This window comes from Anoplopoma fimbria, chromosome 11 (genome assembly GCF_027596085.1).
Source record: "Anoplopoma fimbria isolate UVic2021 breed Golden Eagle Sablefish chromosome 11, Afim_UVic_2022, whole genome shotgun sequence".
Classification (NCBI taxonomy): domain Eukaryota; kingdom Metazoa; phylum Chordata; class Actinopteri; order Perciformes; family Anoplopomatidae; genus Anoplopoma; species Anoplopoma fimbria.
This window is the reverse complement of record NC_072459.1, coordinates 21,968,127-21,995,417: the sequence shown is the minus strand read 5'-3', so window position 1 is coordinate 21,995,417 and position 27,291 is coordinate 21,968,127. Positions and strand designations below refer to the sequence as shown.

At 40.7% G+C, this 27,291-nt stretch overlaps 2 protein-coding genes across 3 annotated transcripts; both read left to right on the top strand.

The window, feature by feature from the left end:
- The first annotated feature begins 20 nt into the window (after positions 1–20).
- prl (prolactin) lies at positions 21–3,361 on the top strand. Its single transcript, XM_054607413.1, is given in 6 exon segments — positions 21–66; positions 1,001–1,113; positions 1,276–1,282; positions 1,285–1,382; positions 1,970–2,152; positions 3,170–3,361. Coding segments are annotated over 6 exon segments (639 nt in total).
- A 2,348-nt stretch (positions 3,362–5,709) lies between these two features.
- LOC129099119 (dual specificity protein phosphatase 3-like) lies at positions 5,710–12,629 on the top strand. 2 transcript variants are annotated; one of them, XM_054608290.1, is made up of 3 exons: positions 5,710–5,831; positions 10,641–10,873; positions 12,219–12,629. In XM_054608290.1, exons 1-3 carry the CDS (start codon positions 5,710–5,712, stop codon positions 12,419–12,421), a joined length of 558 nt encoding a protein of 185 aa, XP_054464265.1. In that variant the 3' UTR covers positions 12,422–12,629. The 2 variants fall into 2 exon arrangements, with proteins under 2 accessions (XP_054464265.1, XP_054464266.1); XM_054608291.1 differs by lacking the exon at positions 5,710–5,831 and adding an exon at positions 8,600–8,655 and having other exon boundaries at positions 12,213–12,629.
- Positions 12,630–27,291: the final 14,662 nt, after the last annotated feature.

Here is a 27,291-nt window from a genome sequence, read left to right as displayed (position 1 = left end):
CAGGAAGCAGAAGAAGAAAGATGGCTCACTGCAGAGGAACCCATGGAAGAAAAGTCTTCATGACGGGTGAGATGAGCTCAGCTTGTCTACTTTATCTATCCATGTAGTTTTTTGCGTTCTATTTTTGTCTGGAATCAATAAAGTACACCCAAAAAAATAAGAAATGCATCTAATTTTACAATATTAATAGATTTCTAATAAATTTGCTCCTGTTCAAATCTAAGGTTTGAAACATTGCGTCCGGATGATAAATCATCCGAGCCCTTATATCGACATTAGCTCATCAAGGATACAGTATATGTGTAGGAGAAATAACAAGAAATTGCAGTAGAAATTTTTATTTTTACACTGTAAAATGTCCTGTTTAGTACAAATATTAATCACATATAATATATATAGATTTAACAACCAGATTTAAGTGACGCTCAACACAAATATTTGTTGCTATTATGTGTTTATGTAAAACTAAAAAAGAATATTGGCAAATATATTTGCGTTTCTCGCCTTTATTGGACAGATGAGGCAGACGGGAAATGTTGAGAGAAAGAGGGTTATGACAAAAGTCGTGCGGCTTGAATAGAACTGGGGACATTGCGATTTCGTAGCATGCGCTGTAACCCTTCAGCTACTGAGATGTTCCGATATTGGATTTTTAAAACTTAAACTAAAAGATTGGTATCTATATCAACCCTCTGACATCTCGTATCGGTCCGCCATCTTATTTCACACTAAAAGATTTAGTAATTCGTCTTTTTCATCTAACAAAACTCATTCATTCATCAGTCACTCATTAGATCCTTCAGAAAAAATACAATGAAAAGGTGTAAAAGATGCTGAAATATCATGATAATATGTTATGGCTATTAGGATTAGCGAACCTATTTCGCTGTCTAGGCATATATTATCGTATTGATAAAGTGACCATGTAAGAGAAGAAACAATTTGAGAGACTGAATGTAATCTCTGAATGTAATCTCTGTCTCTTCTCTGTGCTCAGTAGTGTTGTGTATGGTGGCAGTATGCAGTGCCATCCCCATCAGTGACCTGCTCGACCGAGCCTCTCAGCGCTCTGACAAACTGCACTCCCTCAGCACGACTCTCACCCAGGACCTGGTCAGTATCCGGGCTCTTGGCTTCTTGATTGCCCTGGGGTGGAATTGGGTTATACCCATCATACTAGCATGCATGTCTAGCTTTGTCACATATTCAGCAAAGAGGGAATGAAATAAGACATGAGACAATATAATAATCATCCTCTGACCACCCTCCCTGCAGGACTCTCACTTCCCCCTATTGGCCGGGTGATCATGCCACGCCCCTCAATGTGCCACACCTCCTCTCTGCAGACGCCCAACGACAAGGAACAAGCTCTTCAAGTATCAGTGAGTTACTGTATGTGTATGCAATGTTTCTGATTGTCATATCTCCTTGGAAGACGAACTCATCGAGTCGTTGTGATATCAGTCGAGACTTGAGTAACGTTATAGCTGAGCTATCTCAGCTCCCACCCAAACAACTGGAGCGATCATTGTAGGGGTTCTGAAAAGGGGAAAGAAATTGGGTTGCCAATTCGAAAGATCAAAACAATAAATATGTGGGTTATATAACAAATAAGACACGATTTATTTTAGAGACCCAGTTGCGATCAAACGATTATTTGAACGGGTTTTGCAAAAATCTACCTGATTCCAGAATAACAGCATGAATACGCATTTCTAGATTTTCAACTTACGTAAGTAGTTAAGAACGTAGATACGTCACATAGTCTTTGTAACCAACATTACGTAACAAATGTTCTTGTAAAACCGAAACCACGATCTTTTACTAAACCTAACAAAGTGTTTCTGTTGCCTAGTATGCGTCGAGTTGTGAGTGAGAATGGGTTGAATTCCTTTTCAATCTCTTGTCTTACCAGTTACCTTTCAGCTTGTTTATTATCTTACGATCATCTGTTTGGCTCCTCCTCCAGGAGTCAGACCTGTTGTCACTGGCTCGCTCCTTGCTCCAAGCCTGGGAGGATCCCCTGGTGGTTCTGTCCACCTCTGCCAACACCCTGCCTCACCCAGCTCAAAGTGCCATATCCAACAAGATCCAGGAGCTGCAGGAGCACTCCAAGACCCTGGGAGACGGCCTGAATATCCTATCTGGCAAGGTGTGCAAGTCTGGGAAGACATACATATTGTTTTGTTCTTGCATTCATTAGCTGTGTTTCGGTTTGCTGGAAGTTCCTGGTAGTTTGGGTGCCGGGGAGAACTTCTCAACGAACAAAAAGGTTCCTTCAGCCCGTTGTTGTCTGTGTCCATTCTGGTCTAAGGGCTTGCAAAGATTAATCGGCTCATGTACGCGTACCGCAAAAATCTAGGTTATAGCTCACTGAAAATGGCATTTACTGGTATATAGTATTGACTAATGCACGTTGGATGTAATCAAGGAAATGGAGGGATAGAAAATGTCATTGTAAATGGTAAAGGTAAATCGACTTGTACTTGTATAGGGCCTTCCTAGTCTTCAGACCACTCAAAATGCTTTTACGCTACAGAACTCATCATTAAGTCCGGAGTAGACCATCTGTTTAGTGTTTGATGGTTTTTTCTCAAAAGTTTCAGAGGCCCTGGGGAAAATCCCCCAGTCGAAAAAGGGGCTTTTTTAAAAAATAATATTAATAGAAAGACAGTTTTCCTCAGCCTGGTTTGCTGAAACCTATGTTTCCATTCAGCAAAACTGCTTTGTCAATCACTTTTTGTTTGAATATACTTTCTCCCAAATTAGATCTGTTTTTGAGGTATCATAAATACGTTTAAGTAAAGCCTGTGTAACTCCAAAGGAGGTCGGTGGGTCAAACATGTGAATTTCACCATGGAGACTGGTGTTCGTGTCCCATGTGAAACCAGAAGTAGCAGTTTATTAAACCAAAATCACAGTCTTTTACTAAACCTTACCAGGTAGTTATGTCGCAGGAACCTAACCATAATTGAGATAATTGAGTGGTATAAGTGGTTAAGCCACTATGACGCTAATGTAGATTGATGTGTATGTTGATGTGAAACGCATTGAGGTCTTACGTACCCGTGGTTTGCGGAAACATACAATGCAAATATTTTATTATTTGTGGTTTTCCTTCATATCCCAATCCCCCTGACTCACTTTCCCTGCCTCCTTTCTCTCCCAGATGGGTCCAGAAGCTCAGACCATCTCCTCACTGCCCTACATGGGAGGCAACGACATAGGCCAGGACAGGATTTCCAAATTGATCAACTTCAATTTCCTGTTGTCCTGCTTCCGCCGCGACTCCCACAAGATTGACAGCTTCCTGAAAATATTACGCTGCCGAGCAGCAAAAATGCTACCGGAGATGTGCTAGAGAGGGAGGCAGCCTGATGTTTCTTAAAGCTCGTATTGCCTAGCAACCGTAGCTTAGCGCATGCTGGGAATCTGCTATCTGAGCTACTATCCTAATTACTAAGTAGTTGTCATTCTGAGCTTCCAGAAGGTGGAGATGAGGAGGAGTTACGCGGCACTTGCAGGAAATCTTTTATTTGAAGTGACACTTTTAGTCATCATGGCTCACCGATCCAATTGGCAATGTAAAGATGCTAAGATATCATAAAGTTATAGCTCTTATTGAGAAATATTTTTCTTTGTAAATTTGCAAAAAGTTACTTCCTGAAGATGTTTTTTATTGTTAAAATTGGTTAATAAATAGTCAGAGGAGCAGCCCAGGGAACCTCAAGGCTCATATAGATTTGCTAATGAGGACAAAACATGGATCACAAAGTTCCCCAGATGGTTCCAGCTGGTCTGGCATTACGAGCTGACCATATCGTGCTCACATACTGTGGTAAACCGGTGTGCCATCTCTCCTGTTACTCCTCCTGGTCTTGTTCTTCTAATAAAGCTTTTTACTTGTGAGTGGTGGCAGGAAGGGTGCGACATATAAAATCGCTAAGGCAGCCAACTCTCAGAGTCATTCTTCACATCAGGAGGCTTCGATGGAGGATAACTTTCTCTCACTAACTTGTGCTCTACTGCAGCATTTGCACTTTAGATTTTATTTTACTTTCTTGAAGGCCTATTGGAAGAGCAGTTGTCAACTTAAATATTTCTGTTCATCAATAAAAACCATCTCTTGCACAGTCAAAGCATTCTTTTGTCTCTTGTGAACCCACCGTAATTGTGGAAATGCAATGTTCCATCAATGGAGTTCCCCATTAACCATTGATCATGCGTTTATGCACACATTTACATTAGTTCAATAGTAGGGCTTATGATCTCCATAATAAATATGTAATACATTACAGGTGAATTATATCTGTGTAGTGGAGGTAGAGCATAAAAAAACCATTCCACCATAATTTGGTATTTGTTTGATTAATACATTTATGCAAATGTTAAGGTGGGTGCATGGAAGACGAGTCGATGGTGACACAAGAAGAATTGTTCAATTCCATTTTCTGTTTTTGAACATTTTTGACATTTGAAACATATAAAAATGGGACCTTTCCATGTGCTCAGTAGGGAGTTAGGAACAGAGTAGTGATGATATATTTCAGCCTTCAACACAGTTTGACAAAACCAACGGAACTCAAATGAGGCCATGCAGTGAAAGCTACTTGGTCAAATACATATAACCAATTAACTTACTTAATTCATTGTTTACATTAGTTCATTTATGTCATATGCAGACAGTAGGCTATACATATTATGACATTTTGGGGTGCTGCATGGAGGTTTCCTGATATCAGACAGAATTTTCTATTTGTTTTGCTCTATAGTCTGACATTGACCTCCACTCTAATGGATTTTCATTAAGGGGGGGAGGGGGTTGAATTTTTGCGAATGTCTGCTGATGTCTGCCAAACATGAGAGACCAGAGTATCCACCTGAATCTAACAAAATGTTAACGTCAATGGGTGATGTGTTGCCATGACTTCATACTTAGTGCCAGTGTTATAAGAGTAGAGTGGAGCAAGTTAAAGCCTATGATGTCAGGCGATATTTAGAAGATAAACAGAATATCTAAAATGAAGATGTCAATGAAGGGGCAGCTGTGGCGTAGTGGAGAGCAAGGTAGCTCTCCAATCAGAGGGTCGGTGGTTCGATACCCGGCTTCGGCAGTCGATGTGTCCTTGGGCAAGACACTTAACCCCAAGTTGCTCCTGAAGGCTTGCCATCGGTGTGGACTGGATGATGAATGTTAGTTAGAGTCTGATGGCGGCACCTTGCATGGTAGCCTGTCATCAGTGTGTGAATGGGTGAATGATATGTAATATACTACTGACTGTAAGTCGCTTTGGATAAAAGCGTCTGCTAAATGACTGTAATGTAATGTAATGTAATGAAGAGGGTCATTTCAAATGCAATACTGCTATTAAACCAAATATCACCCAAATATATAGTTTTCTTTTTGATTTATTTCATTGTCTCGGACCCCCTTGGGTGGGAACAACCGAGCTCGGCCCCCCTAAAAGTGCAGACCGGCCCTGCATGCAGGTCTCGCTTTTCCAAACACAGAGTATCATCTCACACTGTCGAGCCGCCGTCACTCCACCGGACCGGTAAACCGACACCTGTCTGCCGCATTCATTCTCCCTTTACCTGTCTGTTTTTTTTCCTATCCTGCTGGAGGCGACGGTCCCTCTCCAGTCTTCGGCCATGAAGAACAAACACAGCCAACAGGTGAAGGCGTCGTCTCCGGAGCGGCTCGACAACATGCCCAGTTTCGAGGTGACTCTCCAGCAACTCAATGACCTGCTGACGGATGACAGCGGCTTGTACAGCTGGCCGACCAAACACTTCCACGAAGTCTACCCGCGGATCTACGTGGGCAACGCGTGAGTTCCATTACTCCCATTGTCCTATAACACATGGTATTACCCCAACATCTCGCTCTATAACAACCCCCAAAGACGAGTTTGCCTTTGATAGCAATTAAAACAACACATTCCTATTTAATAACCATTAATGATCCTATTACATTATATTAATGCGGTGGTGACATTGATATTATAGGACAACTGCAGCAAAACTACATGTCTGAATGGGTTAATATTATGTTATACCACAAATAGATTGACCTGCAGAAAGGGATCACCATTGAAATCATTTAAGAGACTATTTAAAGTGCAGCGTGTCTGTTCACAGAGCCTCTAGAACCATCTAGGTAATCTATGAATAATGAATGCCATGATCCACAGTCTGGTGTTCAGGATCTCACTGCTGTATCATAAGTACTGTCTGCTTTTTATTTAACATAGGTTTTATGTAAATATGTAGAGATTACACTTTATTTTCCCGTTCCAGACTGACTGTCTGCCATCAGATCATGAAGGTGTCAGACAGAAAGAGACTGAGGAGGCAAAGTAGAGCAAAGCAGAGAAGACAGAGCTGGCACAGATGGAGGAGGATCCAAAAATAGCTGGTGTGCTTTAACCTGTTAGTGTCCCCGTTGATTTGAGTGCTCTGCAATTCAATCTCTGCATTAACATGTCTGACTTTGTATGTCTGCTGAAGTTAAAGGGACAGTTCACCCCCAAAATCAAAACATCCATGTTTTTCCTCTTAGATAAGATAAGAGATAAGATAATCCTTTATTAGTCCCGCAGCGGGGAAATTTGCAGGATTACAGCAGCATAGGGAAGGACAGAGGATGTCGCATGTGTACAGATTGTAAAGCCCTCTGAGGCAAATTTGTAATTTTGGGCTATACAAAATAAACTGAATTGAATAGGGTAAAGTGCACACAAGATACATAGTAAAAACATGCAATGCTATTTATCAGTCTAGATTGTTTTGGTGATAATTGCCTAGTTTTGGAGATTTTTGGCCATACAGATGTCTGCCGTCTCTCCAGTATTATGGGACACGATGGCACTCGGTTTGTGCCATCTTGTCCCATTAAACTGGTTCAAGGCGGCACATTTGCAAAAAACAGCAATGTCTCTTTCCAGAAATCATAACTAGGTTTCTCAAGATTATCCACAGACCTTGTTGCAAGCAGGTTCATGTAGGAACCATTTTTCTTTCTTAGTTCCTTCAGCCATTTACCGACACTTTTCTGTTTGAAAGGCCTGACTGCTCAAAGATGTGCTCAGCTTGTCAGTCTTGACAGATTTTGCACCATAAACTAGCCACCTTACATCCTATTATCTCGTCACATGATATAATAGAACTCAAAATTGACAACATACATATTACCCATCAGTCATCATTCCATGAAAGACATACCTAGAAAAATAACAGATTATTAATTTCATTGAATAGGTTTTAGTCATTTATTTATATTTTTTATAGTTTATGTGGCATGAGCATGTTTTATAGATCACTATTGACTATTTTACAAAATAAAATAAAACCATAACAGAGATGGGTTTGCTTTGTTCTCCACCCATTACAATATATTGATGGAGGGCCTGCACTCTCTATCAGGCCCTTAACTTCAGGAGCCTCCCAACGCTTTGCCTGCACTGTCTGTATTTACAGCCCTGAGAGGGACGGTAGATAAAAATGTATTATAATTTTATTTGGGTGTTTAGTTCAAATATCAACGGTCTTTCTCCAGTCACTGACGCCACGTTCAAGTCGATCGCAGCTCTTCAACATCTGCTTACGTATCAAGTCAAGCTTGGAGTACTGTATATTTCAGGCCTACGAGCAAATGGCTGTTCTAAATATTAAATGGTGGGATCTAAAAGCTTTAAAAGAGAAATGGTTCTTTTTCCCCTTCACAGTGAGTCATGGCAGTGTATATCAGGAGATATACTCTCTGGCGCCTCATTTATTTAGCTGCCTTCCTAAAGGAGTCCTAATGGACAGAGCAGAAACAATTGTGTCTGTGATATTGGAGCAAGTGTCCTCACAAATACATCAACAGCTCTGTAAGGCCTCGTTAAGAGAGCACGATGCACCCACGCACTGTTCTCTCAGAGCTGGCGCTTTTCTGTTTTGATGCATCTGGCTCCACTGTGTAGTCTGGAAGCCTGGCAGACTTTTATTTTTTTGTGGAGGCGTGACGTTGGATTCAGTGTGCAGCAACTATTTTTAGCGAGGCGCCGACTGTTGCAGCAATCCCAGAGGTTCACAGTGAAAAGCAGAAGATCCCTCCTGCAAAAGAGCAGAACATTTGTATGAAAGAAAAAGGGGAAAGAATATGAAGAAATTGTCACGTATGGGGTGTGGACCCAAAAGCAGAACGACCAGGAGACAGATAAAGTTCTGGAGCTTTATTCAAAGCTGAACACACAGCAGACATACAGGCAGGGTCAGACTCACAGTGGGAAACAGGCAGGGGATCAGGCAGACGGAAACCAGAGGAAGCGGAGGCTAACCTCGTGGTCGGGGACAGAAGGCTAAGGCGGCTAACCGAGGCAAAGGCAAGGTAGGGGAATCCAGTGGTCGGGGACAGAAGGCTGAGTCGTTGACCGGGGCACAGGCAAGGCAGGGAAGTCCAGACAGGCAGGCAGGGTCGGCAACGGGAAATCAGTCCACGGGAATTTGCTGGAAGGTCTGGCATAAATGCAACGAACGATCTGGCAGCGAGTGTGTGAATAAGTGGGGCATTTACACTGCAGGGTGTAGGTGCAGCAGAGTGAGCAGGTGAGAGGGATGGTGCTGATGAGGTGGGCGTGGCAGACAGGTGCACTGCATGAGGCTGATTAGGTGAGTGAGGGAGAGTGTGGTGAGAGAGAGGGGGCTGGGCTGTGAGCTGGAAGTGGAACTGGGAGTGGCCGGAGTGAACTGAGAGAGAGTGACAGGCAGGTGAACAGAGTGAGCCAATTAGGTGAGTGAGACAGAGTGACAGGGAGTATGGAACTACTGACAGTATGGAGGAAGAACTGTGACAGAAATATTAAAGATTTAATTCCAAGTCGTCCCAAATCTAAACCCATAAGGAAGCCTGGTTAGTTAGCCAGCTATATACTAGATAAAAGTGAGTGTATTTACAGCAGCTTGTTTTTTAATTCAATTATTTGACACATTTTTCTTTGCTTTATATACTTTACACTATTTATTGATGTTATTATTTATTGTAGAATGTATTTTTAGCTTTAAATTTAGTTAACTGAAGTGACATATTTGTTTCTAAATTTAGTTAACTGTGACATAGTTTCATTAGGAACTACAGTTTAAAATAAGCAACTGAACACATGTAACAATCAAAATCAGGACATCTGCTTCTTCAATTAATTTAATTAGATTTGTGCCTGCTCTGGTGGATCAAATCAAGCACTCCCAATCCACAGGTAAACAGCGTGACTAGTGACAGGTGCTTGTTTCAAGCACGCCTCATCACTTCATGAATACAGCTGCAGAAAAGACAATTTTCAGTAAAGACCCAACTTCCATTTAGAACAAAACAGCTGTCTGTGTAGGGGTAATTATTATTTAGTTTCATTATGTGCGGTAGCTAATTACATTTGTATATATATTTAGTTCTCAGAGGACATAATGATTCATGTGAAGAAAGACATTGTGATTGAAATACTTTGAATCCGATTTATTTAAAGCTTCATTAAAACAGCTCCACACCGATTTCACACATAAGTTCATGGCATGTGCAACATTTTTGTGTGGCTATTTGTGCGAAATTCGTACAAATAGCTGCACAAATAAGAAGAAGCTGTGTCATTTTCAAAGCATCGGCAAAGGTCCCTTAGTGGGCTGCCAAGCTTCTGTGCTCTTTGCATATAATTAAATGAGGTAATATGCCACCTTTCTATGCAAATGAGCCTCATTGCGAAAAACAGTCTAATTTACAAAGATCAGCGGTAACAGAGTAACAGAGTTGGTGGTTACTCTAAGTGTGTGTTTTTTTTCTCTCTGCCATTGTTCTGCCAATTGGGTTCTTGACGCAAAGGCAACATTTATTTTGCTACATGGATAATTGCAATCTGACGCAAAAAAGGGAAGATTGCAAATCTGTATTGTCGGGTTTGCGCTTCAATATCATTTGCATCAATTATTTTGCGAATATGACCTTGAGACAGGCAGATGGCGGTTGCAAGGGATGCACAATTAGTGTGAGTTCTTTGTGAATTCCCTAGTGAAAAAATAACGGCATATTGACACATTTTTCAAACAAAGCCTGGGTTACAAACTTATTTAAATTCCTATGTGGGCATTTACCAATCAGAGGAACATAGTGGAGAGTGAGATATTTTTCTCAGACGATGGTGTAGACCTAAATAGAGCTGAAAGAGATTAAATATTGTACTTCCTTTTGTAAATTTCCAGACAGGGTACGTCTAAAGGTCAAAATCAGTCAATTCTAATGGAATCGACACAATATCTGACAGAGGAGGCAAAATTTATTTTGGACTGTTCCATGTTGAGTTCAACTTTGGTGACATTTTGCGCCTTTGACCAAAAGCATGCTGTCTTGACAGTGTTGACCGTTGAGAGGATTGAGAGCCCGAAAATCCAAAAATAGAGGACGCTACTGTAGCTTATCAGTTGTGTCGCACCAATCGCATTCATATACCACCTCTGTCGGAGTGTGAACGGCTCCACAAAAGAGACATTGGTTTGGACGCAGTTATGAGAAACAGAACTTAGTAATTTGCTTGATGTCTTACTCAGCGTTAGCAGAATGTGTGAAATAAACTCTGTGTTGTGTATTCGTTTTGCTTACCAATCCGATGCAGGTTCGTGGCGATGAACGCGATGCGTCTGAAGCGTCAGGGCATCACCCACATCCTAAACGCCGCGGAGGGGAACTCCTTCATGCACGTCAACACCAACACTGAGTTCTACGCTGGCACGGGCATCATCTACCACGGCGTACCAGCCAGCGACACAGACCACTTTGACATCAGCGTGTTCTTTGAGGAGGCAGCAGACTTCATTGAGAAGGCGCTGGCGTACAAAAACGGAAAAGGTCAGAGGATAGCAGAGCAGAGATGAACTGAATATCAAATACCAGTTTGGAAAAACATAAAGGAATGCATGGTTTGGTTTGGAGAATAACTATACTTAATGATATAGGCTGAAATTGAAGTTCATTATTAAAGTTATATTAAGATATTAGATATTAGATTTTTTATTTTATTTTCGTGTCATGCACAAAAACGTGCCCAACCCTCATGGGTTTACAAGACACCATACAGTACAGCTGCAGTGGATCCACATCTCATCAGGTCACATTTGATTACAAGATGACATGTTGCTTCACCGCTCCATCTTAAACAAAACATTCTGCCTTCTCTCCCAGGCCTGGCAAATAAAAACTGCTACAAAGAAGGTTCCTTTCCTAAAACACAACTCAAGTTTTTCGTAATCATCCAGCCAAAAGAAATCAACATAAATGGAAGTAATTTTACTGAAGAGGACATCCCTTATGTCCTCGTAAACAGGACAGTAAAACAAAAAGTGCACCTCATTTTCAATTTCCCCGAGCTCACACAACAAACAGATTCTGTCCTCCTCTGGAGTGGAATGAAACCTACTGGTCTCTAGGGCTAATGGTAATGTTCCTGAGCGTAACTGTGCACATAGGGATCTTTGTCTTTTGTTTAAATTATACTTAACATAAAGTTCTGAATTATAGTTGTTTTTTATGAGACAATAAGTTCGTAACTTTGGTTTACACCATATGTCAACTGACCATTTTTCTTTATGCATAAGAAACAGTTTGGTCCTAATATCCTGAATATTACAAAGTAACCTGTTCTGAAAAATGAAAGACAGGTCAATCATATAAAACAGAGATTTCAAACCCTTAGCCCATGGATGGCCATGCAAAATGTCTAAATGAAATATCTTTTTTTTAAGTCTCTGATCTGACATGTTCACAAGTCTGTTCCAAAGTCGAAGCATTTGACATTTATGTCGGATCTTTGGTGATTCCCAACCCATGTCCCCAGTAATGGCCAAAACTGATGTTGATGTTAACTCCCAAGAATGATCTAATCGCTCTGTGGTGCACAGTGTTGCAACTTGTGTGCTCACCAAAACCCCAAACACCGGAAACATAGTCAGACACAGGACATACACATGAGTTATATAGTTGTGTATAATGTTCCTCAGTGTCTGCTGTAGGTATAGGCACTGGTTTGCTAACATGTAGCGCCGTAGCAACTTTTCTAGGTGATACGGCTAGGTTGTGTTTTGAGTTTTTTCCACTATCCCCCAAAAATGAAGCCCTAATAATATTAATAATAGTAATATTTCAGATAAACTGTTTGACTGACCTTGGTTGCTTTTCTTGTCCTCTACAGGTAAAGTGTACGTTCATTGCAGGGAAGGCTACAGCCGCTCGCCCACCTTGGTCATAGCCTACCTGATGCTTCGCCAGAACATGGACGTCCACACCGCTCTGGCCACGGTGCGGCGGAAACGAGAGATCGGACCCAACGATGGCTTCCTTCGGCAGCTCTGTCGGCTGAACCAGCGGCTGTCTGCCGAGGGAAAGTCCTGGAACAAATGAAGCAGAGAACACTGTACGTAAGACAGAGAGCAAAGTATGCTTACACATCACTTTCTTTCACTCGTTCTACAACTTTAACGGGCCGCAGATCCTTGAGGGGATGATCCTGAAGGGAGGATAGAGGAAAATGAACGACATTCTCTCTTAAACTTAGGCTGACGGCAATAAGTGTATGTATAGTACAAAATAATACACGCCAACCTTTGACACGAACATAAAGTATTTAAACACTGGCGTTGCCGTGTGCTGATCATACGATGTAATGTGTAAATCCAGGTGCACAGCATTTACTCAGTGTGTTTACATCATGAATATTAGATCTACGTATAAGTGACTAGAAATAATCAGTACGCATATTTTATTTAATTTCACGTCCTGTATAGTTTGGTGTGTTTTCCTGCTGCTCACTATTCCAGAGAACAACGTCAAAGTATAAAGGGAATGTAAATATGCATCTGAAAAAAAGTGATGGTGTAACTGATGTGATACTCTCACCGCATTTTCTCATCCAGCGTTCTCTCTCCATCTCGTTTCCTTTCCTTTCCTTTGTGCCCTTTGTCTTGGCCTCACTCCAGGGATCACTGCCAAATCTCTCAGTCCCAGCTGCTCCCAGATTTCAAGTGGACACTGTGATTTTTCATTTTGAAATAGATTTCAGAGTACCAGAGGATGATATTACTTTATATTTTGTTTATTAATCCTAGTATGTTTTAGAAAACTGCACAATCTTTGAACCATCTAGAAGTCTGCCTCAAGTTTGTCTCAGTTCAAAATGTGTCTGGTGTCTTGTTGGTGCTTTATAGGAAATCATGACACTATTTCATACGGCACGATAATTACATTTAAATAGTAAAACGAAGATGGTTGTACACAGGCCCTGAGAGGCAAGTGAGATTTTTTTTTCTGGTGATCAATTCTCTTAGACTGATCTTAATTGTTTTCTGTCTGTTTATGACTTAAGAAGAGCCAAACAAGTGGTGTCTTAAGTTCTTTAAAAAAAAGTTTCATCTGTCAAACAGGTGGGAAAATAAATGGCATGCACCACTACATGTCCTCAGCAGGACTAATAGTGTTTTCTTCCAGGTGAGTTCTGACTTACATATCTGCCTAACAAACAATACCTTGTGTTTAGAGTGTATGGAGAAATTAAAACTGGAAGAAAACATAAACGCTATTATTCCTATTGAGAACATGGGGTAGCGGTGCACCTCAGCCTCCTGTGGCTGAAATTAGTATACCAACAACAAACTCTTAGAAAAATGATCCTGACAAAGAAACTAAACCTGTCAGAACTTTTTCCACCTGTTCTTAAGTCGTAAACACCGCAGGACTAGTGCGGCAATTTGGGAAATGATTTCTATTTTATCTTTAATTATAATTCACTTTCTTGCCAAGAGATGTCTGTGTTGTAAATATGAAGCTAACGCCAGCAGCCAGTGAGCTTAGTTTAGCACAAAGACTGGAAACAGTGAACAAACAGCTAGCCTGGCTCTGTCAAAGTTGATACAATCTGCCTTCCAGCACTTGTAAAGCCATATAGCTAGGAACTAACATGTTATATCTCAAAAACAAAAATGTGTTGGACTGTTTTTTGGTACGTTAATAAGTGAACTTCACAGCCTTCGGAGAGAGCTGGGCTAGCTTGTTCTCCTTATTTTAAGCCTTTGTGCTAAGCTAAGCTAACAGGCTGCTTGCTGATGCTTCACATTTAACCGTACAGCCATGATATTGGTATCAATCTTCTCGTCTTACTCTCGGCAAGAAAGCGCATAAGTGTCTATCCCGAAACAATTCATTTGACTTTGGTGATGATGCGTCTCACAGTCTAACATCAAGAAACTCCTGACAACGTAATGATTATTGCCAAAATGGTCCAGTGAGTGGAACCAAGCCACTAAAGCCTCTTATTGTAACTTGAACACTGCCAGAATGTGAGATACGTTTGCCTGTAACTTACACGTCGTTGGGTAACTTCTCAGTCAACACCTTTTTGCACATATGTGTATTTGTGTATTTAGTTTTATATTGAACAGCAGCATGCTTTGTAATATAAGTGTGAGCCAAAATGTGTTCATATTCCATTGCTAGCACAGCTATGTATCTATACATATATCTATATATTTATTGAGTCATGGTGTGCATTATCGTGTGTGCTATAGTTGTCACAATGTGCATTACTAAGCCTGTAACTTGTGAATCATCATATGCATTACTGAGTAGGATGTGATGTAATTGGTCTGTAGGCTTCCACTGAGTCTCACAGGTTACGAGACTGCTTCTATGAAGTGCACTTTATCTAATGACACTGGTGATTGTTGTCGCTCTCTTTTCATACATTCAGTAATAAACTGTAAATGACTAACAACGCTTTCTTTTAACAGACTGTTATTGATTGCTGTGGTGACATTCAGCACATACTGAGTATCAGATGATGTAAGTGGACAATTGTTTACTTCTGTAACTCTGAAGACACTTAATACTGTAGAGGATGATACATTAGAGGTTAGTCTGCACTCTGTCCTGAAGAGGGAGCAGTAGGACTACAGGTGTGCTGAGATCAGCAGGGTCACCAATACAAACTGCTAGTTCAATCAGCTTCACAAAATTGTACAAGCATCAGAGGACCCAACTAGTTTTCAGCACAAATGTGTTATGCATAGTATACTGTTTTAGACTGATGCGACTTTACCTGGGTAGATTCTATATTACACTATGTTTACTTACAGTGTGTTATACTACACATTTAAGATTTAAAGGGCCAGTCCATCTGCATGGAAATTAGTTTATACAAGGGTAAACAGTTCATATAATGTCCTCTGCCTCCTATATAGCATAAACTGCTCAATTGGGTACCGGCAAGAATGTTATATCACTTATCAACTTGTTTACGCTACACAGGCCCATGACATCCTTACATTCTGCACGTTTGGTACTGCGCATTAGAGTTCAACATTCACGGTACCGATTAGCGGAGAGTGTAGCGTTAGCCGCAGCTGGCACAATGTCAGCAATTTGGCGTTTTTGACCCTTAAAAATGTGTCAAACTAACATAATAAAGAGAAAGTTTTATGGCAGTCATTCTCTTGATGTATTTATTCAAGTTTAACAAAAGGGTTTAACCTGAGCCAGGCCTTACAATAATGATAGCAATCACATCTGCACAGGTTTACTAGTATGCAGCTGTTTGAAAATAATAATAAAATTGGGCTTACATATATATCTTTTGTTTTTTACTATTGGAATCGGTATCGTGAATCCCTACTCCGGATCTTAAAGATATTACTTATACAAATACTTGATTTGAAGATTACTGTCTGATAAACTGTCTGAGCTGCTGTGATGGAGTTCCCATGTAAATCTATGCTAATGCCTTATAACCAGTGTATTCTAATTTACATGCACAAAGCAAATCTTGCAAAAAAAAAATTCACCTAAATCTCTTTAATAATCCTCAAAATGCAGATGTATCACCATCTAACAAATTAAACACTACTCACTTGTAGTCTTCAACCCTCCCTGTTGCTTCATTTAGCTTACCTCTAAGTCCCTATCATCCTGCCAATGACCTTTTAAAATGTGTGTGTGTATGTGTAAGTGTGTATGTATGTGTGTGCCTGCATTCCACAGGTTTTGGAGGTTGAGTTCATGGTTGGGCCTCTCTCCCTCCCCTTAAGTTTTCACCCCTTCTTGTCTTTTTCTGTCTCTTTTGCCCTCTCATCTGTTTTCATGCATGTTTTTTTTTTTCTCTCTCTCTCTCTCTCTCTCTCTCCTCATCTCTGTCCTGATCTGACTCATGGAGTTGATGCAGGGTTGTGTTCTGCTGGAGGAGCAGGGTAACTCTTACATAACACCCGTCTGCATGAATGAATCTGCGGGGGTGGGGCAGCCATGTGTTTTCAAGAGTGTGTGTGTGATCGTTAAGAGCGAGTCAGGTGGATGTGTGAAATGAAGTATGACTGCACCATGTAGATCATCTTTATTTGTAACAACTTGTTTCTAACTGATAGCAACCACTTTTATTTTTTTTAATATTTACCAAATGAACCATGTTGATGTTTTGGTAAATGCTCATTAAATGATGCACATCCAAAATATTTCCATGTGATGCAATCATGCAGTAAAAAAAAGAAAATGTATTGTGTCTCAATAAGTCACTCAGTGCAAACATCATATAGTCCTGCAGGGCTGATATTTTGGTCTGCCAACCTGGTGGGTTTTATTATTGCATAAAATGAGTTATGTGACAAGCAAACATTTATGAAGTTTCCACATTTTGTTCATCAAGATAATCTTTACAAATGAACACCCTTTTATGTTTTTTGAAGCATTAATGCAGTCGCAAGAGGTACAAAGCTAACGATATGCTATAAAAGATCTACACCAAGAGGTAATTACTTATGACTTATTATATATCATAGAACAAAATGTTTAAATCTCTTAGGCTTGTGTTAACCTTATTTCATGAACTGGAAGTGCAAAAACGCTGACTCATTTCCTGTTGTCTGCTTCACTGTTTTAGGACCCATCCTGCAGCAAAAGCTGGAACAAGCTAATACATATATCCTGATGGTGTCAGACAGTGTGAATGCTAACATGCTAACAACAACATTGTTAGCTTGCTGATGTTTAGCAGGTAATGTTAGTGTTTGGTATGTTCACCATCTTAGTTTAGCGTGTTAGCATGCTAACTTTAGCCAAGTAGCACCAACACAGAACGCAGCGCTGAGGCTGCATAGAAATGTCACTTGTTTTTTAAGGTACCTTGATGATTAGCTAACCCCCTGGGGAAGTTTCACGGAACTTCATCTAAAAGTGGTCACCAACTGACTGACCTTGCCATCACTAGAGCACGCTGCTAGAATTGCTAAAAAAAAACTAGAAGAAGTATAGAGAACTTTTCATATCTAGCTTGTCCACCACTGTTCAACTCAGACTTAAAAAACTATGAAGAAAAATGGAGATACTGAAAATACCAATAAAATGTTGTCACCTTTATGCTAAGCTAACTGGCTGCTGATGTTTCATAATTACCACACAGGTGTAGGAGTTGTGTCAATCTTCTCAACTAATTCTTGTCAAGAAAGGGAATAAATATATTTTCTAGAATGTCAAACTATTCTTTTAAGGAGGAAACTTAGGTTTTAGTGTTTCAAACCAAAACAACAAAAAAACAGTATTATTTGGATTTCAGTAGATTGGCTAATTGGTTTTTGCATCCGATTGGGGTTGATCTGGGATAATGTACCCCGAAGATGATATTAAAAATGTTTACGTAATTATGTGCTTTTCTTTGCAAAACGTTGAAAACGATGAGGAATGACAGTGAATGTGAGCATCATCAAAACACACCGTTGTATTTTTAGAGCCTCGCTGGAAGCACTTTTCCTTTAGTTGAGGGGAAAAATCTGTAATGGATGTCCCGGTCTGTCAATCTGTGTCAATGTTAAACTCTCTCCCTCCCTCTCCACCTCACACTCACACTGTCTGCAGCAGGCCTCCTCTACCAGCTGTGCCCTTCTGTGTTTTTTGGGAGGGAGGGAGGCAGATGGGGGTGTGTGTGGCATGTGAAGGATTTTGGATTGGAGGAGCACAAAGCTGCTCATTGTTACATCATCAGCTCCACAACACTAAAACTAATTTGACCTCGACTGGCTTTCATGAATCTCAAGAGTCAGTAATAATTTAGTGGTCTGTTTCCAAATTTAGTAAAAGTGCACCATGTACTTTAGACCGTGCATGTACTGAACAATTACAGCGAGAACTACATTTAATAATGGCTGTAAATTCCATAGATGAAGAACATCGACTACTTTATTTAAACTATTAACTGAAAACATTTAGAGCAAAAAATTGCATCAGTATTTAATGCCTTTTACCAAATACATTTTTCAACATTGTATCATAGCTGGTTTCACAACGTGATTTGTCCTTCGCATCAGACTGCGAGGTTTTACTGTGCAACACTGACAACAGCCTGTAGGATTACTTGTGTCAGATGACGGTAATCTGAAGTGGTGAGGGAGCAAATCCCTGCAGACGGGTTCCAGCATCTTGTGGAAAGTCTTCCCAGACGTCTGGAGGCTTTTATAGCAGCACTTTAAGAAGGTAGCAAACTATTTGTGCTCCCAATTGTTTAGATACAAAAGACAAAAGGCTTTCTGTGCGTAGCCACAGACTATGTAAGAAGTGGACGTAGTCACGGTGACGTCACCCGTTGGTCTGGACTGTCATTCTGAAGGATCAAAATCAACTTTTAGTTTTTAAGCCGTCACCATCTTGGTTTCTTTACCACCAGAAGTGACACAAGAGGGTGGAGCTAAATACAACTGAACGCTGAGTAAGCCGTTTTTAGGTGACCAAAATGTTACAATTAATTTTCATGAACTGAAATCACACTTAGAAAGGGTTAAGGTTGTAGGACAAATACTGGACAATGCCATGGTAGCGACCTGTTAATCACTATGTATGCCCTAAATCATACCCTGCTTTATGGTGTATTTTACTCTAAATGGACCTTAATTTACTAAATGAACATCATGCTGTATTGAAGAAGACTTGAAACTAGAGATTGAGACCAAAAACTCATGTTTACAATGTTTACTGACGTAATAAATAAATCAATTTCCCTTTTACAAAACTAACTATAATAGGAATGCAAAGATAGCAAAGATAATTTAACACCATAAATCTAATCAACTCAGTCAAGGAAATTTGAATGTAGTGTTAAAAAATAATTTATTAAGAAGGCTGCATATTTCCTCTCGAGAGTTAATCGTGTTAGTTCAAATGAATGTGCAATGACTAGTATATGTTCTAAAATCATTTTTTTTTCTTGTTTTCAGGCTACTGCAGCCAAAATGGCTTCTTATAAAACCTTAAGACATAATCCCCCGCAGCTGGACAAAGACAAAGTAGGCAAACTGATATCAAATCATTTTATAATGTTGAAAATGAATGTCACATAGCCACAAACACAAACAGCTTTGAGCCATTGAGATGCCATTCTCGGATTGTGCCATGAATTTTCACAGGAAACAAGACAAACAACAACCGTGCCCATTACAAACCCGCGACCAGCTTTACAAAATACACCGTCAGAACTCTCGTCTGGGGGTTCTTCGACCCTCATTCAGCTTTACATTCAACACTGTGCTGTGCCAAAAAACAACAAAAAAAACCCCCAAAACTTTATGGCTGCTTCGCAAACAGGGGAAATAGCCGGCTGCTTGCGCCGGGCCTGCGCATGATGTCTGCTCAGATAAGGTATTTAGCCGGGTCGCGTGCTACTGCATAAAGTCACTGTGGAGGGGAGCTGCAGTGGGCGAAGGGCAAAAAACAAGAGAGGACATTTTCATCATGGGAATAGCGGTTTAGGACATTTGGGGTCCTAAACCTTTCCTGTTCAAGGCACAATTTACCGGCCCGTATTTAAAAGCACACCAACAGAAGTGTGTCTTTGCATTTTTACACTTTAGGAGATTTCGAAGGCTTGAAGAAGATGATGTCTCTCTTTCAAGCTTTTTTTCTTGGGGGCGGGAGCACCGTTTTTTTTTATTTCTTTGCCGTTGGGTGACGATTGTTTAAAAACTGTCATTTGGATTTTTAAATGTTTCATTTGGCCAAACTACTCATTGCAACCCTCTTGTCCAGATGAAGCGTCGGTCCTCTCTTGGTTTGTCAGGGCAGAACACATGTAGAGATGGAATAAATATCTGCCAGCTGTGGATAAATACTCAAGGCATGGCTTTGTATTTGCATGCTATCGATTCCTTATAGACATAACTAAGTAAGTGCTGCAGTTCCCAACTTTTTTTTTAATATCTACAACCTGAACAGATCCTGTAAGCAATTTAAGCAAATTCATCCGTCCTCTCTTCAACACATTTTGAGTGTTATCTCGTTTCAGAGTAGTGTACATTTCAGGCAGGAGCTGAGGCTTCGACCAGGAGCTCTGAGCTCAATTGTCCCGACTAAAACTAATCAAGCCACCAAATTTTTATGCAAAATAATTGTATACAAAAAAATTGTGGCCACGTATTAATCTTCCTGAGACCAATGTTGGGTCCTGTTCTGTATTTTGCCAACCACCGGTGATTTTCTTTGCTTGAGACCGATCACTCTCCCTCCTTTACTCTGGCACAAAGCAGTACAATGAGGTATGAATAGTTGTATAAATCTCTTTTTTTTTTTGGTGTCTTTTTTAGTTTTTTAGTTTGTTTCTTCACTCTTTCCTTTTTTTTACCCCATTAAAAGCAATATTCTTATCACGACATTGAGATTGATAATATACGGCAGATTTATACATCGCAAGATGAGTCCTGGTCTAAGGTCAGATTTTGAGCAATCTAGAGGTGAAGATCAGGATGTGTTTTTTACTTATTGACTCAGATCAGGAGTACGATGAGCAAAGTGATACAGCCCAAGCAACTGTGGCAAGCAGGATTCAGGTTCATTCACTCTCAGTTCAACTAAATGGAGGATGGCGAAAAACTTAGTTTACAAAAAACATAGAAACATTTTTCACCAAAATAGTAAACTATTGATTGTAATGGAAGTGAAAACAATGCTGTATGCATAAATAATGTGCCTTTAGGGACTGCATTGAAATTATTAGGGAGGGAGGGGTTGTTGTGATATTTCATTTTTAGTTTTTACATTTTTTTCTAACCCCAAATAATGTTAAAAGATTATGGCACGCATCTTTTACTAATGATAAATTCGGTTTGACCAATACTATTATATTATTTTGAAATGTTAGGGGGGAGGGTCTAGTTAAAATGATCAATGCCACTGTGGAGGGTATTCCTTTTTATTGTGAAACAATGTTTGAATCCCCTCAAGGCACTAATCATTTCTTTACAGTCCCTTAGAAAAACAAATGTTTTCACTGCTCAAAGTATTCAGTGAAACTATACTCTGTGTTGTTGTGTGAGGTACGCAAGGTGTGAAACATAACGTTCTTCCCCTATCCCATCACCAATAGTTTTCGTACAGTCCCTAGGAAAATCAATTGTCTTCATAGTATTAAAGTGTTAAGTGAAACTGTAAGGTTAGCGGGAGTTTCTCTAGAAGAAATGACCCATTGATCATGACTCTTTGGCCCATTGACCCACCTGACCCAATATGATGCTAAGCAATGCGCATGCTACGCAATATGTTGACTTGTCATATAGGTGACTAGCATTAGCATTTGACCCAAAGCACCTTCAACAAGTTGAGTGTTTGTAAGTTGTGCCAGGAAACCTTTTTCTGTTTACGTACAAGTTGCCAAGGTATATCCACAGAGCTAGTTAGCTGTTAGCTGTGTCTCCTCTAATAGCTTATGGAAGCTAGATTTAAAGACTCAGTGAAAAGAAAAATACATTTCAACCAGTTTTAGTTTTGTGTCCCCGTTAATTGTGCATTTAACTCTTTTTATATGCCAAATATATTTCAGAAAGTTTTATTTTTTTTAAACTTCAAATCCATCTTTTCTCTTCTATTAAACAGCCCAAAAGCTTTTTAAGATTTATCCTGCACTCAGGAGGGTTTACAAAAATGAACCGACTCAAATGAGACTTTGGGTCACTGGCTAGCCATGCCGCTAATTTAATACCGCATTTCACCAAAATGTCTGTTTTATTTGGACATTAAAAGGTTATATATACCTTTTTTAGAAAACTCTCTTGTCATAGTGGGAAACATTATAGCCTTTACTCCATTTGGATGATTTAAACAAATCTTTTTGCGCTAAAAAAGGCGGGAAAACCCAAATGTGGGCTTCAAAGCTTCAGAATCGAGTCATTTCTGTAAAAAATCTACGGTATGGATGCAAACCAGTGCCAAGTTTGTGTCTCAAAGCTTCTACTACGACTGACAAAATTCACCTAAATGACTGCTAACATACGCATTGCATAGCTAGCGCCGGTGCTAAAACTCTCATCAGTCAATGCCATGTGACCAACTGGGCCAATTCCTTGAAATGAATTTCATAGTGCCATTATTAATGTATAACGCATCTCATCAACCATTATAAAACCAGTATAAGGCGACTGAAGGGTTTAAATGCTCAATCAGATTACACATCCCATGAATGGAATAGTTTTAAAAGCTTTATGCAGACTGAGTTTTTCAGCCGAACTGAAGGTGATTTGAACCCTGGCCCCCTTGTGGTGACATTTGAGCACTACAGCTACCACTGCACCGACGATGGTCCGAAAAAGTGCATATACAGCCATTTCATCACAGTAAAGCATCGACACACATATAGACAGACATTCACTTACCAAGAAAATCAGAAGCAAATTAATAACGACATTAAAAGAATAATCATAGAAAAAAAAGCCAAAAAAAAGCTTTTTTTCTTGCTGTCCAAAACAAAATCACTTCATCTCTTGTTTTAGATATCTTGCTTCAGTACTCACACTGCAAGTCTTTTATGAACATACTGTAGTAAAGAAGGACTTTATCAGTAGCAGTGTGTCACACGGACGAGGTTTTGAACTCATCCACCCTAGAATAAGCAGAACAACGAACACTTGGTGCATAACGAAAGCAACATCGACATCGAAAAAAACAACATGAGTGTGGATCTTCACACCGTGTCTTTAATCGTACAATTTTTCAGTATTTTACATTCCACATGTGGACTTATTTTCCTGCAGGGATTGTCGACTATCTCCACCAAAAAGAGTGCTAGTATGAGTTGGGGTAGGTTTTCAGTGAGTTTGTATGTATGTATGTATGTGTGTTTAGGAAGGGAAGACGGAGGTGCATACTAAAAGGACAGATTGAAATAAATAGAGGGGATAGGGTTGTATTAAAAAAAACGGTAACTAGAATGGGAGTTGGACGGATGCGATAAAAATGTGAGGAAAAAGGATGTAGTTGATGAAAGATGTTTTCCCTGGGTAAGTAATAAAAGTAGTTTAACTTGTGGAAAAGAGGTTGCATGACAGTTGAACTGCCTTAAGAGTGGTTGTTTTGTGCTACGCTGCAGCAGCAGAGCTTAGCATCAAGTTCACATTTTAGTTTGTTGTAAACGTAACATAAAACCCTAACTTTAATCTGAGAGATGGACAGATAGAGAGAAAGAGAGAGAGAAAACACAATTCGGTGGTCACTGCGCGGAAAAGACTTTGGGTTTTTTATTTCGTACATTTATTGGCTCTGTGTGGCTGTTGTATGGGAGGCATTTCTGTCCGGCTTTGCCTGAATAATTGCCTCGCGTACCGCCATCGAGGCCATGTTCAAACGCGCAGATGCAAATCCAGTTATACATTTGCAATTAAGATGCTCCTTTTATCACAAAGAAGAAGAACCTTCCATAAGATTCGATGACGCCATAAAAGTTAAAAGTGAGCCCTCTGTCTCGAAGCATCTCGGATGCTTTCTCGCTACGATAACAGAGTTTGAGTAGGTAGCGTTTGAATGCACTGCCCCGAGCCCAAATTCGTTTCGATCGGCTAGAAATGATACTAGTCAGATCGAAAGCGCTAACTGGATTGGCCTGCTGCAACGGTGACGTTCAGGTGAAATGGCTTCGGTGGTGACTGGATGGAGGATGCTGGACTGACCACTGGTCTATCTCTCTGCTATGCTGGTGCGACTGATCATGGAGGAAGGCAGTGTGCTCTGTGGTGCTGGTGTGTTTATTTTCTTATTTTTCTTTAAAGAGGACAGAGGATTTCTCCAGTGATCATTTGGCTGAAAGAGTGAGAGAGAGAGAGAGAGATAGAGAGATAGAGAGAGAAAAAGACAGAGCAGCTGTGCTGCCAGCTCAAATCTTGATTCACCGACCGGAACCTGATCTCATGTTGGTCCTCCCAAAGTAACAGGAGGGAGGGAGGGAGTGGGGGGGAGCTTAAGGTACTTCTTGTGCTATGTGGGATGATTCAGAGGTATGCTAAAAAAAAGGTGGGTAAAGGTTAGCTGGTAATCGCCACAAGGCAAACAAGCACCGTAATGCAATATGACGTCAACTGAAAACAATGCATTAATATCATTATTCTGTGGATATCCATGTGGTCGGGTCGACTTAGTTCTGACACCTTCCGCCACACGACCAGTAGGACGGGTTGATGATCTGATTTGAGCTGGCAGCAGGAGTTCAGCTGCTGATGCCACGTACAATAACTAACATTTATATTTATTTATATATATATATATATCCATCTATTTATAAATATATGCTTCTGTATACTGTATAATGTATATCTGTATTATCCACCTCTGTGAGGCATATCGACGTGTCAGAGTTATTAAGCCACCGGTTCCCTGTCTTGAGCCACGAGCCGGTTGCATCGTGGCTTTCATTCACAGTGATGGTGAGTGCGGTACGGACACACACCGGCTTGGAGGCGGCTGTGTGGACCCGTACTGCTTGATCATCCTATTGCTGTGTGAGTGTGTGTGTGTGTGTGTGTTTGTGTGTGCTGCTGCTGCTGCTTGCGTGTGTGTGTGTATCCCTGTAACATCTTACGGTTCTATTTGAATACCCTGCAACGTAGATTAGTAACACTTGAGGTCGCAGTCCTCGTTGGCTTCAACAGGTAATCCAGAGGTGAGATAACGGACCGCGTGTGTCTTCACGTGTGTGTGTGTGAGAGAGACATATGAGAGAGTATTGTTAAGACTGCAGGATAAGGAAAAACATGTGGGGGGATGGGAAGGAGGAAGGGGGTACGGGGCTACTAAGGGATACAGACATTGTGGTTTTTAGTGCAACAGAAAAAAACCTGATAGTTATTTGTAGTGGATGGCAATTTTGGGATATGGTCGGTGGAGCTCATTTCAGCAGTGCTTGATTCATATTGTTGTTACATTTACGGGATAGGGCCGTCGCTTTAGAACGTCTCTTGAATGGCCTGGTGTCCATTTCCGCTGCGACGGCGAGGGAAAGATGTGGGGACGTGCTGTGTTACGCGAGAACGAGGATCCATTTCTTTTTTTATGTGGCGGTTTTGCCCCGTCGGCTTGGCTTCAGTCACAACGCGAGCCGCCACAGTCACTCGCTCGCCGTTTCCCTCCCCATCGGCCGGGACGAGGCCGTATCCACAGGCGAATACTGCTGACTCACTTGCTGTTTATTCGTCTCCCAGTCGCCATCCACAGTAGTCCGATGGCCCGACCCCAAACGGGCCAAAATGGCTTCCACTGGAGTACTAGCTTCCAGCTGTTGTTGTCCCCCTGACAGTTTTACGTTAAGTTCAATCGGCACAAATTCAACCCCCTCGTCCTCGTTGTCATTTCAGGTTCCCAAATAAAAAAACTGATTCCAAAGTGACTGTCGGTCCCTCGTGGTGTGTGGTAAAAATGGAAACAAAAAGGGGGACAAAAAATGACTGAGTCTGCCATGTCGGCTGTCAAATGTTGATCCACGGCCCGTTTAAAAAAGACCTGCTGTACACTGTCGGCAAAGCACCCGTGCTCGTACGCGTGTGTGTGGATGTGTTGCAGACGGAGGGGCAGCTGCACTGAGATGAGAGGTGAGGTAGAATCTGTCGGCTTCTGGCTGGATTTAAAACTGGGTGCAGGTGACAGGGGAGGTCTGTGGAGGTATGTGACGACATCTCCCTCCCACCACCACCGTGTGCCAGCGCTGAACCCATTACAAGACAGCGGGAGGTGAGGAGGCGGGGCCACGGCGGGATTAACATGGCGGTGCTCAGTTGAGAAAACGTACATGAACGTATGCACACAAGGAGACAGGAAGTGTGGTGCAGCCTGGTCTGGTTACTTAGGAGGAGGAGATGAGCGACAAGACAACTGAGGTAACAGATCAAAAAACAAACTGGATGTAAGTGTGTGTGTGTGTGTGTGTGTGTGTGTGTGTGTGTGTGTGTGTGTGTGTGTGTGAGGTAATGAGAACAGGAGGTATGTGTTGGAGAGGTATTCTAACAATATATCTATATATATATTTAGATATATATTCATATACTGTAAATAAGTGTTATGAGTAACACAACGCAGTTCCAAGATGTGATTTTGAAATGTTCTCTTAATGACTTAACTATTTCTTTAAGTACAGATAGTGACTGTACAAAAACATTTGTGGAAACACTTCCTATGTAGCCTATAGCGACAATACATTTTATTTTGAAAATTCTCATGATGTATCATAAAAATACAATAATTTATAGTGTATTATTTCTATTATAGCTTCTTTAAATTGATGAAGTTTACCTAGTAGTGTTCGCTATCTTAGCATGATAGCATTTTTAATGGTGTGTTCACACCAAACGTAATGCAGATTTTTGCCACGCTTAAAAGCCACAAATCCGCTGGTTTGTTGCAGCGGTACGAACCCAAAATAAACAGATTCTTCAATGATTGAAAAGCATAAACGGATAAAAAAGGATGCCGAAATAACGACACGATGATGTCGATTTGTAAGACGTCTGAGTTCATGCTTTGCCGCTTCTTTCCGTAAGGCAGGAAGCAAACCACTTTTAAAATGCTTCTTTTCGCATTAATCGCTGCTCGGCTATGCTAACATTGTAGCCGCTCCTTCAACGCTCAAAATAACGTCATCTAGCCATAAATACGGCTGCTACATTTTTGTTTAGAGAGTGTATGGTTTATACACATACACTTATATACATATTTTTGTCAGGTCTCTGTCCAAATATTGAGTTTTTTTAGTATTTTCTTCCTCCTTTTTTTCTGATTCAACGTCATAATGTCAGGGCAGACAGGAGGACAATCTCAACGCTGATGGGCTTTGGCGGCACAGCGTCATGCAAATTCTTCACTTGAGTTTAAATATTTCAACTCACATGAATGATGCCCATTTTTTGCCTCTACGTTGACTTCGTATGTAATTGCCGCCATGCGAGAAGTTTGATTCCCGTTTGGTGTGAACACACTATGAGGGTGGCATCAATCTTCTC

Bases quoted from the DNA above. Each gene is read 5' to 3' on its own strand.
- LOC129099119 (XM_054608290.1), top strand. From the start codon at position 5,710: ATGCCCAGTTTCGAGGTGACTCTCCAGCAACTCAATGACCTGCTGACG. The intron at 5,832-10,640 runs GTGAGTTCCATT...AATCCGATGCAG, and splicing joins CGGATCTACGTGGGCAACGC to GTTCGTGGCGATGAACGCGA. The intron at 10,874-12,218 runs GTCAGAGGATAG...CTACAGGTAAAG, and splicing joins GGCGTACAAAAACGGAAAAG to TGTACGTTCATTGCAGGGAA.